The sequence below is a fragment of the Phacochoerus africanus genome, chromosome 7 (genome assembly GCF_016906955.1).
Source record: "Phacochoerus africanus isolate WHEZ1 chromosome 7, ROS_Pafr_v1, whole genome shotgun sequence".
Lineage (NCBI taxonomy): Eukaryota > Metazoa > Chordata > Mammalia > Artiodactyla > Suidae > Phacochoerus > Phacochoerus africanus.
Window position 1 is genome coordinate 78,941,255 of NC_062550.1, and position 26,672 is coordinate 78,967,926.

Here is a 26,672-nt window from a genome sequence, read left to right on the forward strand (position 1 = left end):
TTTTTTCCTTAGTGAATAGTTGCATCTCCTTTCATTGCAACTAGCAGAAGCTCAGTCAAGTTATCTTAAGAACAAAGATGAGGGCAGTTATAATTTCCAGGAATTAACAGGGTGTTCTGCGGAATCCAAAGTGCAGAAATGCAGGTCTCCAAAAGGCTTAAGAATTAGACTCCCATGGCTCCAACTCTCCTGTTTTTCTTCTTTGGTCCTTTGCCTGAGTTATCCTGCCTCAACCCTCCCTTTCCCATCTTGATCTCTATCTCTATCTCTCGTCATTTCTTGCTGCAAATTTAGTTTCCCAGTTCACAGGGGATAGAATGTGGTCACCAGTATTACTGAGCTTTTTAAAATTCAACTTCCTGGAAGCTATTTCCTCTCTCTCCAAATCTTGGTTTTAAATTACCAGAAAAGGAAAAAAAATAATAAGCATGCTTGGTTATTACAGTATGCATGTGTCAAGCTCACCCCTTGACTCTATGAACTGGGAGAAAGTGATGCAGGAGGGAGGAAATTATTAGACAAGAGGTATTGGATAGTAATCCAGGAAGTAACCCCTAGCTGTGGGAGCTATTTCTTTCCTCTTGGAAAATTAGGCTCGTGTCTAGCATCTAGGGAGACATCAATAACGATTTGCTTAATGAGTAAAGTAATATGAAATATGATACATGCTTATCTAATATAAATTCATATGCTGCAAGAAGAGTTCTTAGATGGAAAAATAGCCTCCCCCCTCCACATTTTATAATGCTGAAGCCTAAAATTTCTTCAACAAGAATAGGGAATAAATGATTGAGAAACAGTGTCAAGTAGTCATGGAGAAGAGAATAAGCAGTGCTTAAATTCATATCCAAAAGGAGATGAAGAAGGAGAAGGGGAAGGAGAGGAAGGAAAAGAGAAGGAAAAAAAATTATCACATTATTGCAAAGCAATTGTATTTTGAGTGTGAACATTCTGTAGGAAGTAGAAAGAGTCTCATTTTTTATGTTTTTACTTTGTTACAGTAGAAATACTATGGTTTCAGACAAAAGTTAATTATTGCATTTATGTCCCAGTGTTTTCACTCCATTATTTCTCATATATTTTGTTTTGTTAAAAACAGCCATGAACACATACCTTCACTGACATATACCCATTAAAACCAAACTTGCTTTTTGTCTTACTTTGAGCAGCATCAGAATCTTAGTAGAATCTGTAAGTTATTTTATGCCTTTCTAATTAGTTTGGAAGGAAGCATCATTATGTAGGATAAATTAATGAATGCCATTCTGGGTTAGCTTGCAATTCACTTTCACAGTTCAGATATATTTTATATAGTTATAAATGCACCGAATGTTATTTAACATTAAAATGTGATTAAATTTTATATGAAATTAATTTTAGGTAATTTGTGATTTTTTTCTGGATTCCTTTGTGGCTTATTAAGTTTCTTTTAGCAACAAACTCAGGTTTTTTAAAAAATTGATCTTTCTATTATTTTTCCAATGACTCTAGTAAAGATTCACAAAGTGTCTTGGTTATGATTATTTAATTCATTTCAGGTACAAAACAGGCCCATTTTGAGCATCCCGTTAGATTGTATATTCCTGGAGTGTTTGTAAAGTTGATAAAAAAAGTGAACTAAGAAAAAAACTTGAGTGTAACCAGAAAAATTCTGTAACTTTTATATTATATTTGAGACTATATTGTTTTACAGCCTTGTAAACTTCTAAATTTTGACTTTAAAGGACAAACAACAAATGTAGTTTGACAGTATACATTTGAAGGGCAATGAAATAAATTTTCTTTCTTTTTTCACATGGATAAAATAAATGTATTTTTTATATAGCTCTTTCCCTGTTTGTGCCAGCAAATTGGTGCATGAAATTATGTATTGATATATAGCCTCCTTTAAGAGGATTGTTTTAAAATAATGATTCAGTAGATACCATTCAGAGATTTTTATATTATTTTACTTTTTTCATTATTAGTCAACTAAATTATATTCAAATTAAATAAATTACAGTGTGTGACTGCAGAAAGTTGAGGATGTGTTCTTCATTTCAATCTGGTTATATTCTGGCCTCTATCTTTTTATTCTAGAAGAGGTATACAAATGATACATTGATACTCTATTCTTTGTTAGAACATCATAGTTAATTATATGACCTGCAATTTATCTGTGGCTTTCTTTTATTTTCTCTTACATTGCAAATCATTTTTTTTTTATCTTTATCATTTTGGCTCTGGTATCAGATGATCTAAATAATCTTTTTATATCAATCGACTACTTAATTCATTTAAATATTTTTGTTTTCCTAAATGATAATGTGTACACTGAACAAAGAATTTCATCTATTTAGGTGAAAGAAACATGTTCCTCACCCTTGATAAACTAAGTCTTGTGGGAGAGAGGGGCAGACCTAGAAGTATATTCATAGTGTTATAGTAACACCATGGAAGGGATGACTTTTAGGGATAATAGCAGGAGATTTCTCAGTGGACATGCTGAGTTAGTAATACTGGGACAGAAGAAAGGGGATGGCATTCCAGAAAAAAGAGAGCACTGAATGCAAAGATGCTGGGGTACATCATAGAATGATGGGATATTTGGTGAGATTGGCTTCATGATGGACAAAGAGGGGGTTGTGAGAAAAAAGATGAGTCTAAAAAATAAGATGGCTTGTAGAGAGTGAAGGATCTTCTTGTCCATGCTTATTCCATGGAAACCACTATGTTACTTTGGAAATGGTCAGTAGGTCAGAGATCTGCCATTTTTTTTTTCACGTACCTATTCTGAAATAGTTGTGCTTTGAAGCTTTACATTCTTTATTTCATATAATTCGTAAGAAACTCTTGCGAAGGGAACATGTTTTTTATCCCCTTTATACAAATAAGGGAATGGATGATTATCAAGTTGATCATTTGTCCCAGGTTATAGAGTGGAGAAGTGGTGTGCAAACCTGGTACTTTCTTCTAATTCCAGGACTCGTGCTCCTCTAGTACAGCTGATTAATCCCACAGAAGTTACCATAGTGGCAGTAAAGCATCTATAATAAGGTGAAGATAGTCATATAGAAATAGGAGGCTCTTGCATAATTCAGATTAGAGATATTATGAACAGAGTTAAAATGTTGGCAGTGGCAATGCCAGAAAAATAGCATAGATTTGAGGGCCTTTTAAAAGTAACCTTACTGATTAATAAAATGTGAAGGGTAAAAAAGAGGGAGGAATTGTTGTTATTTTAAGGTTTCTCTACTACAAATGAATTTCACTGAATGTGCTGAAGCAAGGCAAAGAATGAAAGGAAGGGTTGATTTAATGTGCATGTGTTAACAGTTAGGATCGGTTTATTCAATGAAAACTCAATCTATACTCTACTTACATATGTCTTCCTTATAGAATTAGAACCAATGAATGACTAAAGTTGGGAAATTAGTGATGGAATTTTATCTCTAAGCATTTTTAGGTAGAGATGCAATTCTAGCCATTCCAATCTCCTTCTAACAATTGTCTTCAAAATTTATGACATTCATTGGATCTTTCTCCATAACTTCATACCCTAGGTCTTGCTTAGAAGGTCCATACCCATGTATTGAATTCTTTAGTATGTGGTTATTTGGATAATAGTATTAAAATGCAGTTGTTTGGATAATAGTTGACCCAGTGACTGGATTAAAGGCTGTTAATCATTTCATTGCAAACAAAAAGATTGAAAAACATTACTATAATAAATCTAGGTTTAATTTCTGACATTTTTATAGTGACAGATTTTTCATCTCAGAGCCTTCAGAACATTTAGAGTTTTTGCTTTAGTTTCTTTGTGTTTAATGCAGGTCTGTAGTCATGTTAAGTCAACTCCTTATCTATGATTTACTTGTGTATGAAGCCCCCAATTCTTGTTTGTGTTGCCTAAACATGGCTGGAAGAGACAGATGTGACATTATGAATCCAGCTGGCCACAGATGGATTTTCAGCGAAGCATGAATCCATATTGGTTTGCTGATCTATGTTTACTGCCTCTTGTTAAACTTTCAGAGATCTTGCTTCTAAATCACCTGGCATTGACTGCATCCACTTACATATAAGTAATAGACTGAAGTAAACTGTAGCTTTTGTTGGTAGTGATCAAGACTCTCACCTGTAAGGCCAATTCACTGTATTATAGTTGTACTGACTCTTTAGCCCGTGTTAGAATCTGTTTAGTTGATGGCCATGTAGCACATAGCTTTCACTAGGTATGACAGGCTTAGTAGCTCATGTTTTCGGGTTGTTATGATAATTATGAACCTTTCCAAGATCCTGTATATTGATGTTGCCACACATGTGGTATGAATTTGACAGGTTAAACTTGAAATCTCAAGAAAAAATGAAAACCGAGTTGTAGCCTGAAAAGAAATTCATTTAGAATCTTTGAATATCAATGATAAATATTTCCCTGGAAGGCTGGTAGGACTGCAGTATATTCCAGATCTATGCACAGTGGAAATAACCAGCTAAAGTACAAAGCAGAACAAAGGAAAGATGTATGAAATAGTTGAAGTAATTAGCTAAAACTCTGAACAAATCTAAAAATTTAATTGTTATTCCTAGCAAATAAAATTTAATTCTGAATCACTCCCTAAAACCATTGGGTATATAAGACCCACAGCTTCACTTTTTCAGAGTCCAACGTGATATTCAAACTGGCTGAAATTTATGATATAAATATATGCAAACGGTGTCCTTTTCAACCTGGGCAGGAAATATTGTTAAATTTTAATGGGTATGCAGATCAATAAGGTAGTAGTTTAAAATGTTTATGGCATATATAGTTGTAATTCTTCTCCATGTTTGTCCAAAGAAGCAAAATTAAGAATAACTGCTAATTTTTAACTCTTCACTTTTAAATATATTACTTCATTCATAAATTGTCTGTCATCTTTTCTGCGTTATCGTGGCACCCAGTACTCACCATGTGCCCACAGTCACAGAGGAGGGGCATTTCTCTCTTTTGTGCTGATACATATATTTAGATGAATACAGGTAGTTATTCTGTAGTGAAAGAAATGTAAATGTAGCTGCAGCAATAAAGTGAACACAAAACAATTTAAAAGCATGTTTAACCTCTTTGTGGAAAAGTTCTTTATGATTCAATCTTATTTTACTGCCATTTCTAGGGATTAAACCCTAGGTTTACCTGTTTCTTAATTCATAAATTAAGCAGATGTTTACTGATCACTTACTATTTGTAGGCTATGCTCTGGGTTCTGAGGAATTAACAGTGAAAAGAATGGACAAAATAACCCTAGTTCTCATGGAGCTTGTTATCTAGTTTAGCTATTGTTTTTTCTCTTGGTTTTCAGTGGTAGGGTCCTCTTTTTTTGACATCCTAGTAATTTTTGAAGAAATGATAGATTTTATACATGAAATATATGGAGGATCTAGATGACATTTTATTCTTCCTGAAAAGGGTCACTCTTTCCTCTGTTAGAGGGAAACAGTAGAAACTAATCACCTTAATTCAATCATGGAATGGACTGGGTCAGGGCTGATTTACAATTTCATCAAGGTCCCATACATCTCTAGTTTTCTCTAGCCCTCTCTATTCTGTATAATCTCTTGGGTCATTCCCTCTGGCAAGTTCTGAATTATAATAGTTTCCTCAGCATGGTGAACTTGCCAAACCTCTGCTACACTTTACAGAGACTTTCTGCTTACTCTGTTAGCATTTTACCTGCACAAGCTCATAATCTGGCAAATGTCTTGAAAGGAAAACCAACTGGGTGTCCTGCTCTCTTCTGGGCCTCTCCTTTATCACAAGAATCGTGGCTCCCTGATTTGAATGTTGCCTCTTTAACCCAGTGAGACTGCCCTCTTCCCAGGCCAAGTCCAGATTCTCATCCTCTTGCCTTGTACAAGGAATCAGCTAATGTCCCCAGAGAAACTGTAGTTAACCTTTTCACAATTCTCTCCAATCTGGTATCTTGGTTTTTCTTGTCCTCATTGCTTCATCAGCTCTCAGATATCTTTAAGCAAATTTGGGGAGTAATTTTATATTTTATTTAGTTTTTTTTATTTGTTCTTGGCTGGATCATTGGTTGGTTGCATGCTTACCACATTATCCCCTATTTTTAGATACTGAAATAAAAGAACAATGCCTTCTCTTACACACATCTATACAACCACAAGAAATGTAGCCTGAAACTTCTACCCTAGCCCAGTGTAGTCTAGAATGCATTGACAAAGTGGACAGGTAGAGATTTAGCATTGAACAAAATCTTCAAAATAGATGTAATTAAAGAGCTGGACAGTGGCCAGAGCTAATACTCTATAATGTACTGAGTTCACTGCCCAAGAACTGCTAAGAAGAGTGAATTCAGTATAGGTGGGAGTCTAAGACATGGTGGTAGCTCTGGGGAGCTGTAGCTTCTTCATGCTACTTTTGACTTATTATGAATTATCCTCACAGGAATTGTCTTAAGTCACATTGTCTTACCAAAATATCAGAGAAGAGAGATATTCTTTGTGTCTTTTATATCTTCACTAACACTTGTACGAAGAAGCTATAGCACAGTGGTTAAGTACCTGGATTTGGGAGCCAATCAAATATAGATTCAAATCTTGTATCCCTTTACTAGATGTATTAGATGCTCGACCTTGAGAAAGTTGCAAAATTTCTCTAAAGTCTCAATTCCATATTTGCAAAACAAAAATAACAGTATGTTTCATTGTGCTGATATGAAAGTTGATGGAGACTTTATTTAAATTGCTAACAACAATCTCTAGCACATTTGGTAGAATGCGATTTATGGTAACTAAAATTGTTTGGCAATCATGGAAACTCATGGATATTGAAGTGAGACCTGAAGATATATACATAGCCCCTCCAAGGTGGGTGAATGAAGCATGCGGACAAAGAATTGTTTTAAAAATTTGATTGTTTTTGTTGTTAAATAACATTTTTTAAAATATCTGTTTATTTTATGGATGAAAAAACTATCTGAAATAACTCCAGAAAAAAAAAATAACTGAATTGGAGATGATTTAACTCTCAGTGACTTCAAAATGGGCTTCTTTATAGTTTCAGTGGATAACTATCCAACATGTCATTCTATGTCATATTGCTTTAAAGTTGATCTAAGAAGATTCAAGTGTAACTAGAACTCTAAGTTGTGTAGGTATTATTATGTTTAAGAAAAGGAGTGAAATTTAAAGCAAGAGAAATCTGAATTAAAAAAACTTAGAGTTAAAAAAATTCATAGAAATTTGGTTCCTAACTACCATTCATTAGTAATGTGGTATTGATTGGGCAGGTTAAGTGATCTCTTTTGAGTCCCACTTTTCTAGAGCAGTTACAGAATGGGAAAAATAATACTTCAGATTTTCTTAACTATAAATGAGAAAATGAAAATGCTTGATAAACAGTAAGCATGGTCTTATTGTATTTAATGATCAGGTGCCCTTTTGAATCTCTTTCTGAGCTGTGAGGAATATGAATTGGTATTATAGCCCGCAAACAGGGATTAGCTTTGCCAAAAGAATGGTGGAATTAAACCTTCTGGCTATTATTATTCAATAATAATTTAAGCCACACATCTTTGACATGATTCAATGCATGTTACTGCTTCACTGGATGGAGATTTTTCTCAAAATTTAATATTCTTCTGAACATTATTCAGGTATGATATTATGCCTACAGCCTATTTCCGGCACCTTTTCAATAGTTCTAACTTGACAGACTGAAGGAAAGTGAGCTCTTCTCTTCCTTTCAAGTTCCTCTAATTCAGGAATTGTTTCTGCTCTCCTCATACTTGAGTGAGCATGAAATGATGCTTTTGCTGAGTATTTCTGTTTGATTTTCCAAAAGCTGTTGTCAGTCCTACAGCTCAAAAACGAAATGCACATGGTTATTGGTATAAGCCGTAATTCATCTTTACATCTAATTGGAACTGACCCAGACACCCTCAGAGCTCTTTCTAGCCTTTCAGACTTATAAGTATATATGATGAGACAAAAGCAAGAAAGCTTGGTAAAAGGGGAGAAGTCCCTTTGCATGTTGGTGAACCAGAAAGCTTTGACTGTATGGCTCTCTGAGTCTGGACAATGTCTTGTGTGTTTGTTTCCACAGAGCATATATCATTACAGACTATATGGGCATCCGAAATGAAAGTTTCATGAAATTAGCTGCAGTAGGGACCTGGATGGGGGACTTTGTCACGGCTTGGATGGTAAGAAATTTTAACTTCACTCATTCCGAACGTCAGCTCAAAGACATGTTTGTAATGCTGCTTTTGACGGCTGTGAGCAAAATAGTTACCTTTCTTTCAAGTGAAAACAAATTCATGAGTGTAGATAAATCGAGAGAATGTATGCAATCTCTCTTAACCTCAGGGAAAAAAATCAATGCAATTATAATACTGTTGATGGCTGTCCACTGGGATATTGATATGTAAAATATATATATGCATATGCATAAAGATATATACATGTGCATATATGTGTGTATATACAAACCTATACACAGTCATAAAATTAATGGAAACTTCTTCCCTGTGAATTTCTAAATAATTTTGTGAAGATTAATTTTTTTACATGTGCACTTTTCAGGTAAGAACTATTGTTTGGCCTGTGTCAGAAGACCGTATGAAACATTTTTAAAAGACTTTAACAATAGCTTTCTACATTTGTTTTACTTATTGAACCTACTAACTTAATGGAAACTAAAGAGTTCCGAGAGTTGTCTAATCTCTTCGGTGCATTATAAGTCTTTATTGTTATAAGCCTGCAACAAATAGACAAACCATGTTTTATGCTGAGCTTATCTGCCAAGAGGGTAATTTCTGTTTTTAACCATTGGGTTAATTAAAGATAGTATGTAGCTTAAAGACCCTAGGTCCTATAAGCTTATAAGAGAATCTCAAAGTGCGAAGAGCATAACTCTCATAAAAATGGAGCATTTTGGAGTTCCCATTGTGGCATAGCAGGTCGATAACCCAACATAGTGTCCATGAGGATGCGGGTTCCATCTCTGGTCTTGCTCAGTGGGCTAAGGATCTGGCATTGCTGCAAGCTGAGGTGTAGGTCACAGATGGGGCTTGGATCTGGTGTTGCTGTGGCTGTGGCCTAGGCCTGCAGCTGCAGCTCCGATTTGACCCCTGGCTGGGAGCTTCCATGTGCAAATAGTGTGGCATTTTTAAAAAAAAAAAAAAAAAAGGAACATTTTAACCTTCATTGACACCTTTCATAAGTGTAGTTAATCCTAATTAGCTTTACTCACTCATTCACTTGAAAATGAGGGGACTTAACCAAAAGAAGAGTGATGCCCAAAGTAAACACGACTTGACAAGGACACACCCCTATAGATGTGTCCCTGATCCTGCAGGGGTATTGTCACTACAGTTACTGCCATTGCCATGTCTGTTGATAACTTTGCTTCTTACCTAGAACAGATGTTATCAAGGAATGGAAAGCAATTATATCTTAACTGCTACTACTGTCATCATCCTGCAAGAGTAACCATAAAAAGAGTTTGTCTAGCCTGTTTTTGAGCCACCCTGGAGTTTTTAGGCTCAAGTCAGCCATTTGATACATAAATCATTTTCTTTCTCATGATGACATCATTATGTATTTGTGAGCCAGTTCCACCCAACTTCTCCCTAGTCTTACCATCAAAATAGTGTTTCCTAGAAGGCCACATAGAGCTCTGCCCCTATTTATTGGTTATATATATATATATTTTTTTTTTAGGTGAGGCTGCTTTTCTTTGAACCATAAAGTGAGGTCTGATGCAGCATTGAGAGCAAATGCACAGGACAACTTTGACCAACGACCTTTCACCCTTCCTGGGTGGATTTTTAACCCTGCACTCTCCTGCCCTACTCTTGTGGTTTAGGGGAATTCCAGTTAATTCCACAGTTTAATCTGTGGTCTTTCTTTCTCTCCAATGTCTGGCCGACTTTCAGCGTTTCCCCTAAATTTATGACTTTAGTGCCCCTATTTCTATGGGCTAATCTATTAACTTTTAACCTTTTCCTATACCATAGATTACTGCTCTGATCAATACTTCCAATACCACAGAAGTAGCCCTGGATTGAAAATCAAGAAAACTGTGTTATAGGTTTAACCCAGCAATGTGATCTTAAGTCACTTAACCTTCGGGAGCCTCTCTCATCTTTTCCTCTCTATAAACTGGGGGAGAATCAAAATCCCTTTTTGCTTTTGTTATCTGAAATCCTGACCTTTCGCTATCAGCCACAGGGATAGACGTGGCAAAAGAAACGGCTCTCTCCTGATTTGAAAATACAGTCACACAGGGAGGGTTCCCAGAACACATCATTCTTATTCCCATTTCTATTCACTGACTAGGTGGTAAGTTTCCGTATAAATATTTATATGTCTACATATGTGTGCCTTGATAACATTTTAAAAAATAATAGTTTTCCTCCTGAGAGGAGACTAAGGAAGCTTTGACCTTCATTTGTCCATAGAATTCTCATCATGAAATGAATATCAATGATGAAGGTGACTGTCCTGGAAAAGCAAGTTACTATTTACCTTTCTAATAAAAGTGTGACTTTCAGCTTATTTCAGAAATTGAGGATTTTTCTTTGGTGGAAATAATTCAGAACTTTTCTATGGTTTTAAAAGGCACATCAGGACTGATGTGATCTGTAAGTGAAGCTGATTTTAACCAATCTGACAAAGGTCTTTGGCCCTCACATTACTGTGTCAAGCTCCACTAAGTTCGATTTCCCAGGCAGTCCTAACGTTTCTGGGCTTTTTTGGTATGTCTTGTGCAGAGGGATATCTAGATAGATAGATAGATAGATAGATAGATAGATAGATAGATAGATAGATAGATAGATAGATAGATAGATAGATCAGGGTTAAAGTTATCAATTTTTTCTCAAATTTTTAAAAATTAGTATAAAAGAAATACATAAAATGCTGAGTGGTGTAATTCAGCCTTGAGCTGGCCCCTCATGTTAGTTGCAGAGAAGAGCTCTATCATGAAGACATACATGAAACAAAAATGCTGAGTGTCTCATGCGACACCATGGCTGTGAATCCCTGTATTGGTTCATGCCTTTAAGTGAGGAGCTGGGGAAGTTCGGCTGGTCCCAAAACACATGGCTCCAGTTTTACCACCTTCTGCTTTGGAAGACAGAGGTCACAGCCTTTGCTGAGGTTCAAGGTGGCAGTGGATTCTGAGGACATAATGATGGCCCTTGCTTCTGCCCCTCACTTACTACAGGAGGAAGGAGTCCCTTCCTCTTTATCTATACCCGATCATCACCCCCTTTTCCCAGCCCCTGCTTCCTCCTGCTCTGGTGGCTTTCTCTTACATCAGTAAGTGGTACATGGCTCCTGATAGTGGCAGGGAAATCAGACTCCAGGTTTGAAGTTCATGGTTGTGGGGAGGTAAAGGAGGAAAAAAATAAAGTGAGGTTGAGTCATGATGGAAGAAAGTCAGTTCTCATAGTAAACACTAAAGTTGTCATAAAGCAACCCACATCATCAAACCACATTCCCTGTGTATAACTCCCAATATTCATGGGACCTTGGTTGGCATGGATGAATCAATCCCAGAATTGTCTCTAGGTGTTTGTGTATATGTGACCATATGGCAAAGCTTCCACTGTAGAGTCATGTCATATACATGTAAAACAATTAAATTGTTTATTAATATCCTTTGCCTTTATTTCAGGTTGTTATAGTTGTTACCAAACCAAACTTGAGACCACATGCCTGCACCCAACAAAACCAATCTACTGACACTGGGTGGTGGTGAAGCGTGCAGTGTTTATCCCAGGGCGCCAAGCAAAGAGTCCAGGAAACTAGTGCTCAAAAGGCCTGAATGCCCCAAAGGCTTTCAGGGAAAAGTTTTTAAAGACAGAGTAAGGGGAGGAGAGTTGTGCAGTGTGTCCTCGGCTCATGGACACTCTTCTTATTGGTTGGTAGTGAGATGACTGAGAGTCGACATCATCAGTCTTATGACTCCAGCTGGTCTGGGGTCTGTGTGCTTGTGGACGGCATGCAATTAACTTCTTCTACCAAGGGAGGGTTGCAGTGTCTGCAAAACAGCTCAAAAGACATGGCTCAGAATATTATCTACAGTCCTTGAGGGGGAACTAAAAGTCCTTGACTTTGTTGAATGGCTAAACTATTGTTTTGTCTGGTTTGACTGTTTTCCTTTCTTTTTGCATTGTCTCATGTCTCTGATTAAATGTACTCTTTGGAACTTGGGAAAGCTTAGGAGATTAAAATTTTCGCCAAACAAGAGGCAGGTAGAGGAATCTGTTTAGGGAAGCCCCCCATAGGGTCCTGCTCAGTTGCAGAGTAACGATTTGTTTTTAAAATTATGCGTGATTTTAACAGACTTTTTTTTTTTTTTTTCCTGCTTGAAAATCAGAGTTCCATTAGAGATAAACTCAGACAATATCTTCATGTGGAAATGTATTTGGTTGGATAGAACATAACCTTTGTATTTGGATTAAAGCTTAAAAATTTCAGTTTTAATCTCTCTTTCGAAGCTCTAGTAAGAATGTGAATTTAGAGAAAAATAAGTTTTTTAAATGTCTGTTTTACCCTTCTATTTTAGTCATGCCTCTTTCATGTGTAATTACCATATTATCTCTAAGTATTTGAGTGACAAATTCTGTCTTCTTATTTTTCACACATTTTCCATTTGTTCAGAGAGATTTTTAAATTCATATTTATATTGCTATTATCTTTGTTTCAAAAAATCTTGTTTATTGGGAGTTCCTGCTGTGCTGCGGTGGGTTAGTGATCCAGCTTGTCTCTGTGGAGGCACTGGTTCTATCCCTGACTGGGTACAGTGAGTTTAGGATCTGTCTTTGCCACTGCTGTGGCATAGGTTGCAGCTCTGGCTCAGATTCGAGCCCTGGCCTGGGAACTTCTATATGTTGCAGGTGTGGCCAAAAAAACAAAGAAAAGAAAAGGAAAAAGGTAGGAAGGAAGGAAGGAAGAAAAAGAAAGAAAGGGAAAAAATTGCGTTTGAATCAAAGCTGAAAGCTCTTTCTCCCTTCCTTGACTATGAACTTCTTGAATGGAGTTACGTCAGTTGTGTTCATAATCGTATTCCTAGCACCCAACGTGGTACCAGGCATAAAATAGGTGCTCAGGAAATATTTATTGAAAGAGGAAATGGATACAATTATGATAGATGTATCATAAGAGCACATAAGCATTAAGTTCTGTTTCTTTTTGTTGTTCAGTTTTGTGACTTATTATTGTAAAATGGGCATTCTAAAGTATTGGAAACGTGGAGGAAGCAGAGCTGACTGTTCAAGGGCCCGAGATGTCAACCCTCTCCCGCCTTCCCTCTCCCCACCGAATAAGGCCATGCATTCTCTCCCATTAAGATTATTTCTGTAACCAGGAAGACACAGACTAGGAAACACCCTTGAATGGAAATTAGTAGAATGTTGATGTAATTCTCCCGGAATGGTGATGTAACCTTTGAGTGTAAAAGGCATTCTTGGATTGAATTAAGACTGAGTTTTTCCGATCTCATCAGAAGGTACCTTGAATGGACATGCTTGCTGTCAGGGGCCCAGTTCTGCTCCCAGGAATAACGGAAGGGAACTAGGTTGAGATATATCCCTTCAGCCACGTAAGCAGAGAGCTATTATGTACTATGTAAGACAGAAAATTGGTTGAACTTCTGTGGACAGAGGCAAAGCAGGTTGAAGAATGGTGTATACTTGAGAATAATTTCTATTGCTAGGTTAGCATTTATTTGCAAATCTAGAACAGAGTGGAGAGAGAAAATACTTCTGCAGCATTTGAAAGTAAAGTATTCCTTCTAGCTTAAGTACAGAAAATATGAAATAAATTTCATAATTATAAATATGCGTCTAAAATTTTGTGAGTATTTTGGGGTCTTTTGTTGTTCTTTTTAGGGCTGTACCCACAGCATATGGAAGTTCCCATGCTAGGGGTCTAATCTGGAGCTGCAGCTACAGGCTTGTGCCACAGACATAGCAACACCAGGTGTGAGCCAGATCTTAGACCTACACTGCAGCTTGTGGGAATGCTGGATCCTTAACCCACTGAGCAAGGCCAGGGATTGAACTGCATCCTCATAGATACTAGCCAGGTTCGTAACCCTCTGAGCCACAATGGGAACTCTGGTGAGGTTTTCTATGTTTACTGCACACTTACTATGGAAGGGGTGTGATTATCTGTATTTTTTTCATTTCACTGAATTAATAATAGTTTATTCAGTTCAGAATTTTCTATTATGTCCATGTCACTATTTTGTGGACTTATCATTTGCACTGTTCTGCAAATGATAAGTTTGTCAGTGAACAGTAACCTGGAGTATAACCAACATCACATCTAGCTTGTTATTCTGTCTGGAATTAAGCTTGTCAATTCAGATTATGATCAATGCCAGTTTTCTAATTATTTCTTTCACACTGATATTTCAAAATGACAGAATAAAGAGCATAGTTGAAATGATTTAATATCTGAAATAAAGTAGCAATAATAGCTTTACCGAATTTCATAATAAAAGAATTTAAACTGTGAACCATTGAATAGAAGGATCATAGCAAACTCACTGAACAAGTATACTTGACCAATGGAATGGGTAAATCAGATATTTAGCCAATGTAGCTGGACCCAAGAGCCCAGCATTACCCTGAGATTTTTCTCTTTTGTTCTGTTTCTCTGACTGTTCATTGAAGCTAGTTTGTGATGGCAGTCTACTTTCTATATTAGCTAACCCTATGTTTGGTGAGTTTGTTTTGCATTTCATTATTTTTATACAGTGCAGTTGGAAACTAGATCAAGCATTGAAATAATTTACTATCTTTCTCTGAAGATTCTCTCTTAAATGAGGGACCATGGAAAAGGACATGCTACAGGGATTTGGGGCATGATTAATGAGAAAATACTCTTAGAGAAATTTTTAAGGAGATCAGAGAAGCAGAAGAGAGAGAGGGAAGGAAGCAAGCAAAGATGTAGTCACATAATGCCAGGTAATCTACCCTTGGTTTGATCCACTGGGCAGGTGTTATGTTCTTGGGGAATGGAGTGTACGTAGGTGAAGAGAATCTGGGTGGGGTGCCAGCAATAACTACCCAAGAGCAAACCCACGATGGAATGGCAGCAAAGATGGAAAACCCAAGATGGAATTATCAAAGAGAACATTGTCAGGTCTTTTGATTATTTAATGGAAATGAAGAGCCTAAAAGAGGATTTTTTTTTTACATTTCCTTTTTTATTCATCAGAAATATTTAGAGGGAAACAAATATTGCCATTTTGCTTTTGAATGTATAAATATTTTAATGTATGTATAAATATTTTAGCATTGTGTTTCATGTACCTTCAAAATAATAAGTTCTCACTAAAAAATTAATAAGACAGGAGAGTCTAGCCTCGTATTTTCAGATAGCATCAGAAATGGTGATCGAGAGTCTTTTAATTTTTAGGATTCTGGGATTTTTAAAGTACTAACAGAACATGATGTGAGATGAAAAAAAAGATTTCTGAGCAAAGTATATTGTCGTATAGAATATAGATATTTAAGGATAGAAGCACAAAATCTGTCTTTGCTGTAATTCCCAACTCAATGTCTGTCAGAAATTCCATAATATGTTATAGATATATTGTATGTAATTTATATTCATTTATTAAAAATTTATGGAATATATTATTCTAAGTGTATGCAAGGCACCTAGGAAAGTGCATTGGATTGAAGTACATTAAGCTGAGAAAGACACTAGGGACATCTCTTATAGAAAGTCCTTCCCACTAGAGGCAGAAGATGCTCACTTCTTATCTCTTCCATCCCCAGCTTAATTTTAGCATCTTTCAATTCCATTACCTTACTTCTGTTAGTTGGTTTATACTTCCTCAAGGCAGGTGTCCTTTTTTGTCCACACACTGTGAATTTTTTAACATGATGGTCCACACTTTTAAAAATACCATTTGTCAGTCATTTGCCTGAAGTTTAAATAAAAGCCAGGAGACACTGATATTTTTTTTCTTCTGAAAGTCAGAAATACCATAAAATGAATACTGGTTGGTCATATAAGTTCACATTAGAACCTCAAAAAAAGAAAAAATCTGTGTGCTCCTTTTTGTAGTAGTTTTAAAGTAGTTGCATTATTTCCCATATACATTTCTAATATTTTATTTAGCGCCCCTTCCTGTGGGCCAACCATTGTGGGGTGTGTGTGTGTGTGTGTGTGTGAATTTTCAATTAGTTTCCAAAGTTTTTAGTGCTTTCAACTACTCTACTATCCTGCCAGGCTAAATAATTTTCTCAGGAATATTTAATCATAGATATTAATAAGACATACATACATACATTCCATACAGATATGGAAGTTAATTTGATACCTTTTTCCTGCCAGTGTGTCAAGAAAATTTGTTGAATTTTGTCATTATTTGGGAAAGGGGAGTACATAGTTTTTCAGGTACTAAGTGGTAGTATATTACCTCTCAGCCAAACTATTACTTTTCCACCTAAGAAAACTCAGCTATTTTTTCTATTCCCTTCTGACAAATGTAGGTGGTTGAAAACATCTTATTTCTGGGGCTGGAATAAAGTAAAAGAATACCTTTCTATTATAATATTAGTAAGATAGATAGTTCAATACCTGGTTTTTTAAGTACTAAGTGTTGTTTATATGAAATTGCTATCCTTTAGCAGTTGTTTATCCCAAGGATTTTTAGAGTGCTGAAGATTTTTATATTCACCCTGTATATTGCATTTGTAATTAAATGCTCTGTAAACATCAAAAAGAAATTTATAGCCTAGTACTTATGTTTTGTGGTTGCTTTATAAAAACTATTTCGTCAAGTTTTGAGTGAACTGAAGGAATATTTGGGTAACGAATGGTTAAGTAAAATCTTGTTTGGCATATATTCTTCTTTGTTCTTATATAGCTGAGGTCTGATTGGGAAATAAAGAACTTCCCTGACTGACAGAATATGTTAAAGTTTATCCCAGACTTGAGCTTGACTCCAGCATCCTTCACTAGTCTACCGAGTTTCTCGATGAAACATATGCGGCTTTGTGAACATGCTGTTGCACAAAGAAGAGCATCGATTAAGCATACAATACTGATGGAACTTATTAGTTAAGTATAATATCAAATAAATAACCTTTGACATTCCTGAAGATAGGAAATAGAACAGAAGATTAAGTTTACACTAGTAGTTTCTTTAACGCTGTAGACCAGGGCTCACAGAAAGTTAGGACACCACCTGTGCCAACTTAAAAATTCCAAATTGTTCTTGACTGCTAAGCACAGTAGATTTGCGAAGTGATACCTAAATAAGTCAAGTGCTTGAGGAAAAACAGGAAACCTAGAGAGAAGTCATCTGTTTTCATTGAAAAGAAGAGCATCTCTTGTAAAGGTTTTAAAATACATCATAAGGAGTTCCTGTTGTGGCTCAACAGAAACGAATCTGACTAGCATACATGAGGATGCAAGTTCGATCCCTGGCCTTACTCAGTGGATTAAGGATCTGGCGTTGCTGTGAGCTGTGGCATAGGTTGCAGACGGGGCTCAGATCCTGTGTTGCTGTGGCTATGGTGTAGGTGGGCGGCAACAGCTCCGATTAGACCCCTAGCCTGGGGACCTCCATAGCCATGGGTGCAGCCCTAAAAAGACAAAAAATAAAATAAAGTAAAATACAACATAAAAGATACTGTAAACCTGTACCTATTGAAGAAAACTGAAAGCTAATAACTTTTAAAATCCGAGTACTTTTTCCCTTGATTTGTCTTATAATTATCCTAATTTCTATTTAACATTTTCAATTTCAACTGGAGGTGACAGAATCAGTGGGAGATTTTTGACAAATCTAAATGAAGATTAAAAAAATGCATCCTAATTTGTTTTGATAAGAGATTACTGGAATGAATCAATTTTCTGTCTAACCAGATACTAGACATCTAAACCCATTTACTCATTTAATGAATATTTATTTATATAATAACCTTATAATTTATTTTATAGCCTTGTTATACAAAGCTTTTGAGTATTAAAAGGGGACTAAGTACAATTAAACATAAAATTGTTGGGAGTTCCCGTCGTGGTGCAGTGGTTAACGAATCCGACTAGGAACCATGAGGTTTCAGGTTCAGTCCCTGCCCTTGCTCAGTGGGTTAACGATCCGGTGTTGCTGTGAGCTGTGGTGTAGGTTGCAGACGCGGCTCGGATCCCGCGTTCCTGTGGCTCTGGCGTAGGCCAGTGGCTACAGCTCCGATTCGACCCCTAGCCTGGGAACCTCCATATGCCGCGGGAGCAGCCCAAGAAATAGCAAAAAATAAATAAATAAAAAATAAAATTGTTGACATGTTTACATACCAACAAATTGAATTTATTGTATTGGTAGAAATATAAAATAGTTTTTCAAGACCATTTAAAAATTCATTTTTTTCTAAAATTCAAACATCCGTCCATGTGTCATAAAGCAAATATATATTTTACTCATCTTTTATTTTGACTGTACGAACACTTAACAAGCAGAACAATTATTTTTGGTACCTGTTCATGCACTTTGCTTTCTTAGACTTAAAAGTCTCTATGGTGGTACCATTGGTATCTTTCTGAAGTTGCTGACACTTCCAATTGACTATCTCTATAAGTCATAACATTTTTGAGAGAATATGTTCTCTAGTATCAAAAGCCCTGTGGGGCTTAGAGCATATTCTGCTAAAAGGGGGATTGTACAAATCTATTTTTTGTACTATTTTAGCCCCAGTATTTCTGAAGATATCATGTTTTTGCCTCTATTCAAACTACCCTTTTTCCTCTGCAAATGTGTTACTCATCAAATAAGTTGTCTCTATGTGTCATTTTTGAGTATTTTACCAAATTTTGATGCTGCAAAGTTACAGACCCTTCGTAGTCTGAGACACTTCTGAGTCTCCATCCCTTATTCTTTAGTCCCTTAATAAATACATCCTAAGTACCTACAGAATAATAACAAATGAGCAATGGAGTAAACATTAGAATATATTCAATATGGTAAAAATGGAGTTCTGATATCATTGCATTTAAAGTTAAGTTATCTCTTCTTAATGGAATCCCTTAAGGGTCTTGCCCCAGCCAGCCCTTCAGAAGACTTGCTGGGTTGGCAAGTGTTCATGCTGTGTAGGAACATCCTACACCATCTTTTGGTCTATTCAGATTTTCCTTGCCTTCTTTCAGAATCCAAAATCATCAGTTTGTGGTGAGATATTAAGGAGTGAGAATGGCTTTCTGTGTTAAACTTGAATAAATAATAAATACTAGAGTTGCACATCCAAATGCCCTGAGGGTCAGGCCACCCTAGTAAAGTGTGAAACATGAGGTCTGATATAAAAGGGCGGTGGTAAAGTGGGAGGGAGCTGTGGTGAAGCAGAGAGTACATTCTCTGCAAAGAGACATCCAACTTCAGTTCAGCAACACCAGGAATGAGAAGGATCCTATACCTGGGTTTTGACTTAAAGTGTTCAAGAAGTTTGCCTCTCCAGATAGCATGACAGGCATACCCCCACCTCCTAGTTCGTATTATGGAAAAGAATAGTTATGCCATAATTTTGCCAATTCTAATAGAGTATCATCCACCTAAACTTCCTTTCAACCCACCCTCCCATTAGCAAATGACCCACTCCCTCAGATCTCCATGTGCTTTGAAGTATTGTTGGGTGGCTTACGTTTAACAATTATTTCTTAGAGAATATGGCTGTGAACTGCTGTGAGATAAAGATAAAGCCTGTGGAATTATGACTGTTAATAGTGTTAGTGTTAATTTCAAAAATTATGGTGTTCATAAATGAGAACATCTTAAAATACAGTTCACAATTTGCATTTTCTGAATGAAGACTTTTTTTTTTACTAATTTTAACATCTTTTTATTTTTGCTATGCTTTCATACCCACAGCTCAGCCAAACTGAACTAACACCAAGATTATATTCACTGTTTTACGTGTTTTTTAAAATGAGGTCAGCTTTAAGTAGATCGCTCTAAATTATAAATATACATGATGCTACGTTATGTCTTTTGCCAGAATCTCCTCTGTTTATGGGAATTAAGATATGAATTATATGAATTATGTTTAGTGATGAAAACTCCCAATGAAAAGTTTATATTCTTTAAGGAATATCTCAGCTATGCTTTCCAAAGGATGACAAGACAATCTTGAGTAAATAAATCCTAGTTCCTATTTACTAAAATAAGTGAGTAAATAGTAATGTTGGGAGAAACTGAATTTTAAAATATAATCTTGACACAGAGTAGATAATTTACACTTTTAACTGCCATGAAACTATCTCATCAGATTCTCTTCTGATGGTTCTGCGTTCCAAATATTGAAATTCCTCTACGATGATTAAAGGCAAAAGAAGGCACTCATTTAAAACGGTTTCGTACCATATATTTTGAGTCCTATTTCGGTAGGATATAAGCTACAGATTTTATTGAAAAATCCTAATTTTATATTCTCTAAAATGGATTATTTGCAGAAAAATATGAAAGGGAGGGAGTTTGGGCCGAATAAGCCATTCAAGAAACAAACTTGGGAAGCAGATATGTAAAGATGACATTTTCCTAGTCAATGACAATTATCCAGAGCCTCTCATCTGATTTTCCTGCTGAGTTATGTTTCCACAACAGTTCATTGACTTGTCTATAAAAGTAAAGCTTGGAGTCAATTAAGGTGTGACAACAAAGGAATTCAATAGAAAACCCAGGGGAATCATAAGATAAGGTACGTGTAGATTTTAATTCAGAAGTTTTGAGAAAACAGCTGTGCAAGAACAACAACTTTTGATGTGAAGTGGATCTTGACAGAAGCTCAGATCCCTGATATTTCAGTCCTGTTCATTTGTCAACATAAAGGCGAGATAGTCTTATGGGATTAAGCAAACTCCATGGCTAAAAATATAGTTTGACATTTCTTGAATGCACTTGACAAGACTCCACATAAGATTATATTAGTATTCTTTCCAGCTAAGAGAAGATTTTTAAGGGAGGCTGAGTTCTTTTATTCAAGTTCAGAGTTAATCGTTGGTTGCCATGGCATCTTAAAAAATTTAATCATATATTGTTGAGTTTTAAATGTTGGGTATAGGTGTTTTCATATGGATGGAACATTTAAAAAAAAACTTTAAAAATGTTATTGTAAAAATTAAATTGCATTTGGGAACTTAAAAAATTGGCCAGGCCTAAAAAGTCAATTACAAAGATTCTGCACAATAGGAAAAGCGATCATTGACTGTGCTGTCAATAGCTGTCAGTGTCCGCCCTGCTCTTTGGCTTCCTTGCTGCAGTACAGCTGGCTGACAGATTGCAGCTAATGTGCAAGTGGTGGGGAAGGGTGGTGAGGAGGAGCAAGGGGTGAGGATACAAGATGCCTGCAGCCTAAGAGACGAGGCTGATACATGTGTGATGGCTAGTGCTGGTGGGAGGAGGGGATCTGCAGGGAAATTCTGTAAAAATCGGGATGATTGGGAATCAAGGGGTAAATGAAAAATATTTAAGGGAGAGGGAATTGGAAAGAACTATATAGGTCTTGGAAAAGCCTTTTAGCAGTGGGGGCAGTGAGCGATAGTGATTGCTAGTCATCAAGTTACTGCCCCTATGGAAAGTAGAACGCTGGTACCCGTAGAGCCCCCCAAATCCTCTGCAGATATAATATCTGCTACCGCCTGAAAAACCTCTGCGTTCTTTTCTTTTCCTTCCCTTTTAAACTCTTTTAAATCACCCACATTATTTGAGAAACATTATGTGCCAGCTTGTTGGGGACTTGAGCTCTTATTCTTTTCCTGCAGAAACAATAGACCGCAATGTCCATATTATTTTACTCTTTGAAAACTTTTTTTTTAAAGAGACAAAACCAAAGTCAGATGGTTGAGGTTTCGAAAACAAATGCAAAGGTGTGAATGGTTAATCAGGCTGAAACAATTGCAGCTTTTGAACGCTTACCAAATGCCAATCCTGCTTTCGATGTTAGCATTTTTTTCCCCTAACCAGTGGGTCCATAATTTTTAATGAAGGCTTTGCCCATTCATCCTTGAAATTCATGAGTATAATGTGCAGCCAGATAATCACAAGATTTGATGTCAAACTGTGAGGCATATAATTTCTGCATGCCTGTGAATTAGTACTCGATACCCTCAAAGGTAAGTATATTTCCTGGTCTCCCTAAACATACCATTAAGAGTAGAAATGCTGAAAAAAATTTTTTAATTGCTTTGTAACTTTGTTGAAATCATCAACAGAATGGACTTAATTGGGATGAGTCTTGAGGTACTAAAAGTAACTTAAAAAAAGAATCCAAGCTACCAGATTGCCTGGTGAGAAACAAAGTGCTGATGTGGAAATGACAGAGAAGCAAATGTAGGCAATTTAGAATAATACACATCTCCACCCAGGTTCCTAGTTTCAAATCAGAGAGCGATGAAAGCACTTTGACCCAGGCCAAAGGAAGACTGAGAGAGGAAGTGGCAGATTGTAAATTAGCAGGACCCTGCCACTAATCTGGAAAACAACGTGACACTTCCTGAAGGTGTTCCAAAGATAAAAATAAAGGCTGAGAATGTGTAAATATCCAAGCCACTCCCCAGAATAAGGCTCCTGCATTTGTAAGCAGCATCAACTCTTGGTTTTGTTTGTTTTTGTCCTTGGAGGGCCACACCCATGGCATATGGAGGTTCCCAGGCTAGTGGTTGAATTGAAGCTGTAGCTACCGGCCTATGCCACAGCCACAGCAACACCAGATCCAAGCTGTGCCTGTGACCTACACCACAGCTCACTGCAACACCAGATCCTTAACCCACTGAGAAAGGCCAGGGATCGAACCTGCGTCCTCGTGGATACTAGTCCAGTTCGTTACCACTGAGCCACAACAGGAACTCCAGCATTAACTCTTTCAGATCCCCAAATCAGTTGACATTTTATTGAGCATCTAAATTACGTTGCTCTGGTACTTTTACACACACACACACATGGGTTTTATGGAGGAAAGTTAATTAATGTATAAAAATCCAGGTTTCTCCATTTTCCCTTACCCTTTAAATTTTTTTATTTTAGGAAATAAATGGTAAAAGGAAGAGATAGGTCACAGTGCAAAATAATCCATCAATGAAGCTTATTTTAAGAAAAATGCTATTTTTAAAAATTTGAATTGTACATAATTTTCCAGAAAAACACCCGTTCAAAGTTGGATTTCATGATATTGTTTAAAAAGCTATTGTGTCAGTGCCCTGACTCAGATTTGTGATTCTAAAGGAATAGCTGCCATAGTAACAACAATAACATATAAAATGTATTAAGTTCATTGGCAAGAACTCCTAAATGTTTAAAATCTATTGATTTATTTAGACCCAGTGCCATTAGGTATTTTATTATTACTCCCTTTTTTTCAGTTGAAGAAATGAAGGCTTTATATGCCAAAGATTACACGGTTATTAACTGATTATGACTAAGAGGTTTTGTGAGTCTTGGGCAATGAGATTATTATGGAAATTGAGTAACATCTCGTTTATTTGACACCAAAAGTATGTTCTTATTCTGCTTAATGTTTAATACAAATGCAACTTAATCCCTGGAAGTTTGTGTCTATAATTGCGTTCTGACGAAAACGTTTCTGAAATTTTTTGCCTATGTCCCTATATTAACAAACAAAAAATGATAAAGATAAATTAACCCCTTTTATTTGTAGTGGAAAGAATGTTGAATTTGCCTAGGGCTGGGTTCAAATACTTAGGTATTATATAGTCTAGGCCTTACTTTCAGTATTTGTAAAATGAACTGATACCTACATCCTTGTAAATCACTTAATGAGGAACTTGGGTCACAGTAGGCTGTCATAAATGCTAGCTGTTATTCTTTTCATTATCCCACCTCTTTAAAAGGAAAGTGAGTATAATGTCCTTGTTGTAGGGGTTTTTGTGAATTAAATCAATTGAATTTTATATGCTGTCATTTCTGAATGCATATATGTCTGTGATATACCCTAGCACAAAGACTTAATAGTTTACATTCAATAAATCTATAGATTAAATGAGTTAATGCAGATGGAGCACTTAGAAAAATGCCTGACATACATAGCACATAAGAAGCACTTAGTGCATGTTAATTTTTGTTATTACTATGATATCATTTATTTTCCATCCTTCAGCTTGTTGTCCTGTTATATTTATTCCCTACTCTTGTTGATTTATGGTTCTGGTACATTAATTCATTCATTCATTTTCATTGAATGCCTAGCTGTTCCAGGTGATGTCTTAGGTCCTCAGCACCAAGATCTATAATTCATGAAGGTGAGAATTATATGGTGAGGGAGGTGGCGAGATCAGCTGTTCATGTTGGTTCAGGGCATCAGGGACATAGATGTACATTCAGCAGTTGAATACAGAAATTTAACTGGGCTCTAGACAGTCACTTGGGAATCATCAGAATTTGTCTATGATTTGAAACCACTAAAGAGAATTGAAAGGATAAGAAAAGGCGTATGCTGTATTGGAGCTCCAGAGAACACAGGCATTCTAGACAATGATATATAGAATAACTACAAATTAAACAGAATGAATAGTCAGAGACATAAGAAGAGAATCATATCAACTTTGGACACTGGATGTGGATAGAGAATTTGTAGTCCACCCTGACCTTCAAATACCCATTCCGTTCTTTTATAGCAGTTGACATAGTGCCCCCCATTCAGACCTTTGAGGGGTGCTGCTACTTCCTGGTCCCACTGTCCCCACTTCTTAAGCTTGCTCTGAATTAATGTGCTAGCTCTCCAGGAGTGGCAGTTGGCACTTTGCTCTTAGGATGCTTTTTTTTCTCCCTCCTCAGAGTTGAATTTGGGGAAAAAGAATTTGTCCCTGATTTCTTCCATTAGAAACATGCCCTCATTTGTTACTCTCCCCGTCTCCTAGCTTATCAGAATCTGACCTAAAGTATAGCCATTGACTGGCTGCTTGGGCTGCCCTGGTCCAGATGTTTTTGTTGCCAAGACATTATTGCTTTCACAAGTTGCTATTATCTCTTCTCCTTTTCCTTCTTCCTTCCTTCCAGTTGTATCTGTTTATGTAGCATTAGGATAGAATGAATGAATGTGGAGTTCCCGTCGTGGCGCAGTGGTTAACAAATCCGACTAGAAGCCATGAGGTTGCGGGTTTGGTCCCTGGCCTTGCTCAGTGGGTTAAGGATCTGGCGTTACCGTGAGCTGTGGTGTAGGTTGCAGATGCGGCTCAGACCCCACGTTGCTGTGGCTCTGGGCGTGCGCCGGCATCTACAGCTCAGATTAGACCCCCTAGCCTGGGAATCTCCATGTGCCATGGGAGCGGCCCTAGAAAGTCAAAAAAAGATTAAAAAAAAATGAATGAATGAATGTGTGGATGAAATCATGATCATTCTCAGATTGAATGCATACTGATCACACAGTGTCCCATGCACTTGTTCCATGGCAAACAGCTTTGATGTCATCTTGCCTCCATTTCATAAAAGTAGACTCATGTGCATTGAGTTGTGTGATCATTTCCATGGATATTACATGCTTGGCTTTCTCTAAATTAATTATCGAATCATGGATTAAAAAAAAAAAAGCCTTTTCCAAGTTATTTTTGTACCCTGTAAAAATCTTCACTGATGCTATCTGTGTGTTTTGACTGGTCAACAGCATTGTGGAAATCCATATGGCTAATTTCTGCAACACTAGCCTGTGGATCAAAGACCACCCCCTGGCCAGCCTCAGCTTACTTACATGTCTGTTGAAGAGTCTTACAGAAGGCTTTTGCCATTTGAAGAAATCAGCTAGAAAACTTTAGAGATGGCTTGCCACAAAGCTTACAGATTCTTCTTTGGAAGAAAGAGAACAATTTAGAAAATCCATAATGTTTGCATTTAAACAGAAGTCTAGATACCAGCACACTTAAGAAATAAGATTAGAATTCTTCAGCAGTATGTGCATCATTTAAAAATTGCACACTAAGGCTTTTCAAACATTCTTAATACCGTCTGTCCACAAGATGATTCCATGACATAACATTTAGGGATATGGAGAGCTTTAAATGCTCTAAAACCATTTTTTTTTCCAGGATGAATGCTACATATATCTAAGATCAGTGCAGAATTTCTATCCTTAGCTAAGTCTGCATTTCTGAAATGATCTTTCACTAAAGTTACAAGAAGATAATAGAATCAGTCGTAAATATATTCTTATCTGTGCATGCTTTGCCTTAGAAGCAACAGGAAAATGTGACACTTTTGAAAGTACTATGCCTTCATGTTTATAGCATTGAACATGAAAAGGGAAAAACTGGCTTTATTTTGCTTAAGCTAGAATGGTGATTGAAAAAACTATTTCACTGACTCCTCCCAGAATAAAACGGTGGGCATCGTCAAACTGTACTAATTTCAAGCATCGTTAGATTGCCATTGATGACCTAGTATTCAGAAATGGGGCTCTAAAATGTAACATTCTAGCTAGCAACCTTATTACTTTTCTTTTTGTAAATTTTTTATGGCTGTACCTGTGATACATGGAAGTTCCTAGGCTAGGAGTTGAATCAGAGCAGCAACTGGGACCTACACCACAGTCATAGCAATACCAGATTGGAGCCACTTCTGCAATCTATGCTGCACCTTGCAGCAATGCTGATCCTTAACCCACTGAGTGAAGCCAGGGATGGAACCCTCATCCGCACAGAGAAAATGTCCAGTCCTCAACCTGCTA

General features: G+C 36.7%; 1 protein-coding gene across 2 annotated transcripts in view; it reads left to right on the forward strand.

The window, feature by feature from the left end:
* Window positions 1-26,672, forward strand: part of TMEM117 (transmembrane protein 117) — a 483,071-nt gene that overhangs the window by 239,358 nt on the left and 217,041 nt on the right. The window contains exon 4 of one of the 2 annotated variants that reach the window (XM_047788017.1): window positions 8,087-8,186. The exons of the other annotated variant lie outside the window; for it this stretch is intronic. Within the exon in view, the coding sequence (XP_047643973.1) occupies window positions 8,087-8,186 (100 nt within the window). The remainder of the gene's footprint in view (window positions 1-8,086; window positions 8,187-26,672) is intronic. 2 annotated transcript variants of the gene reach the window in all.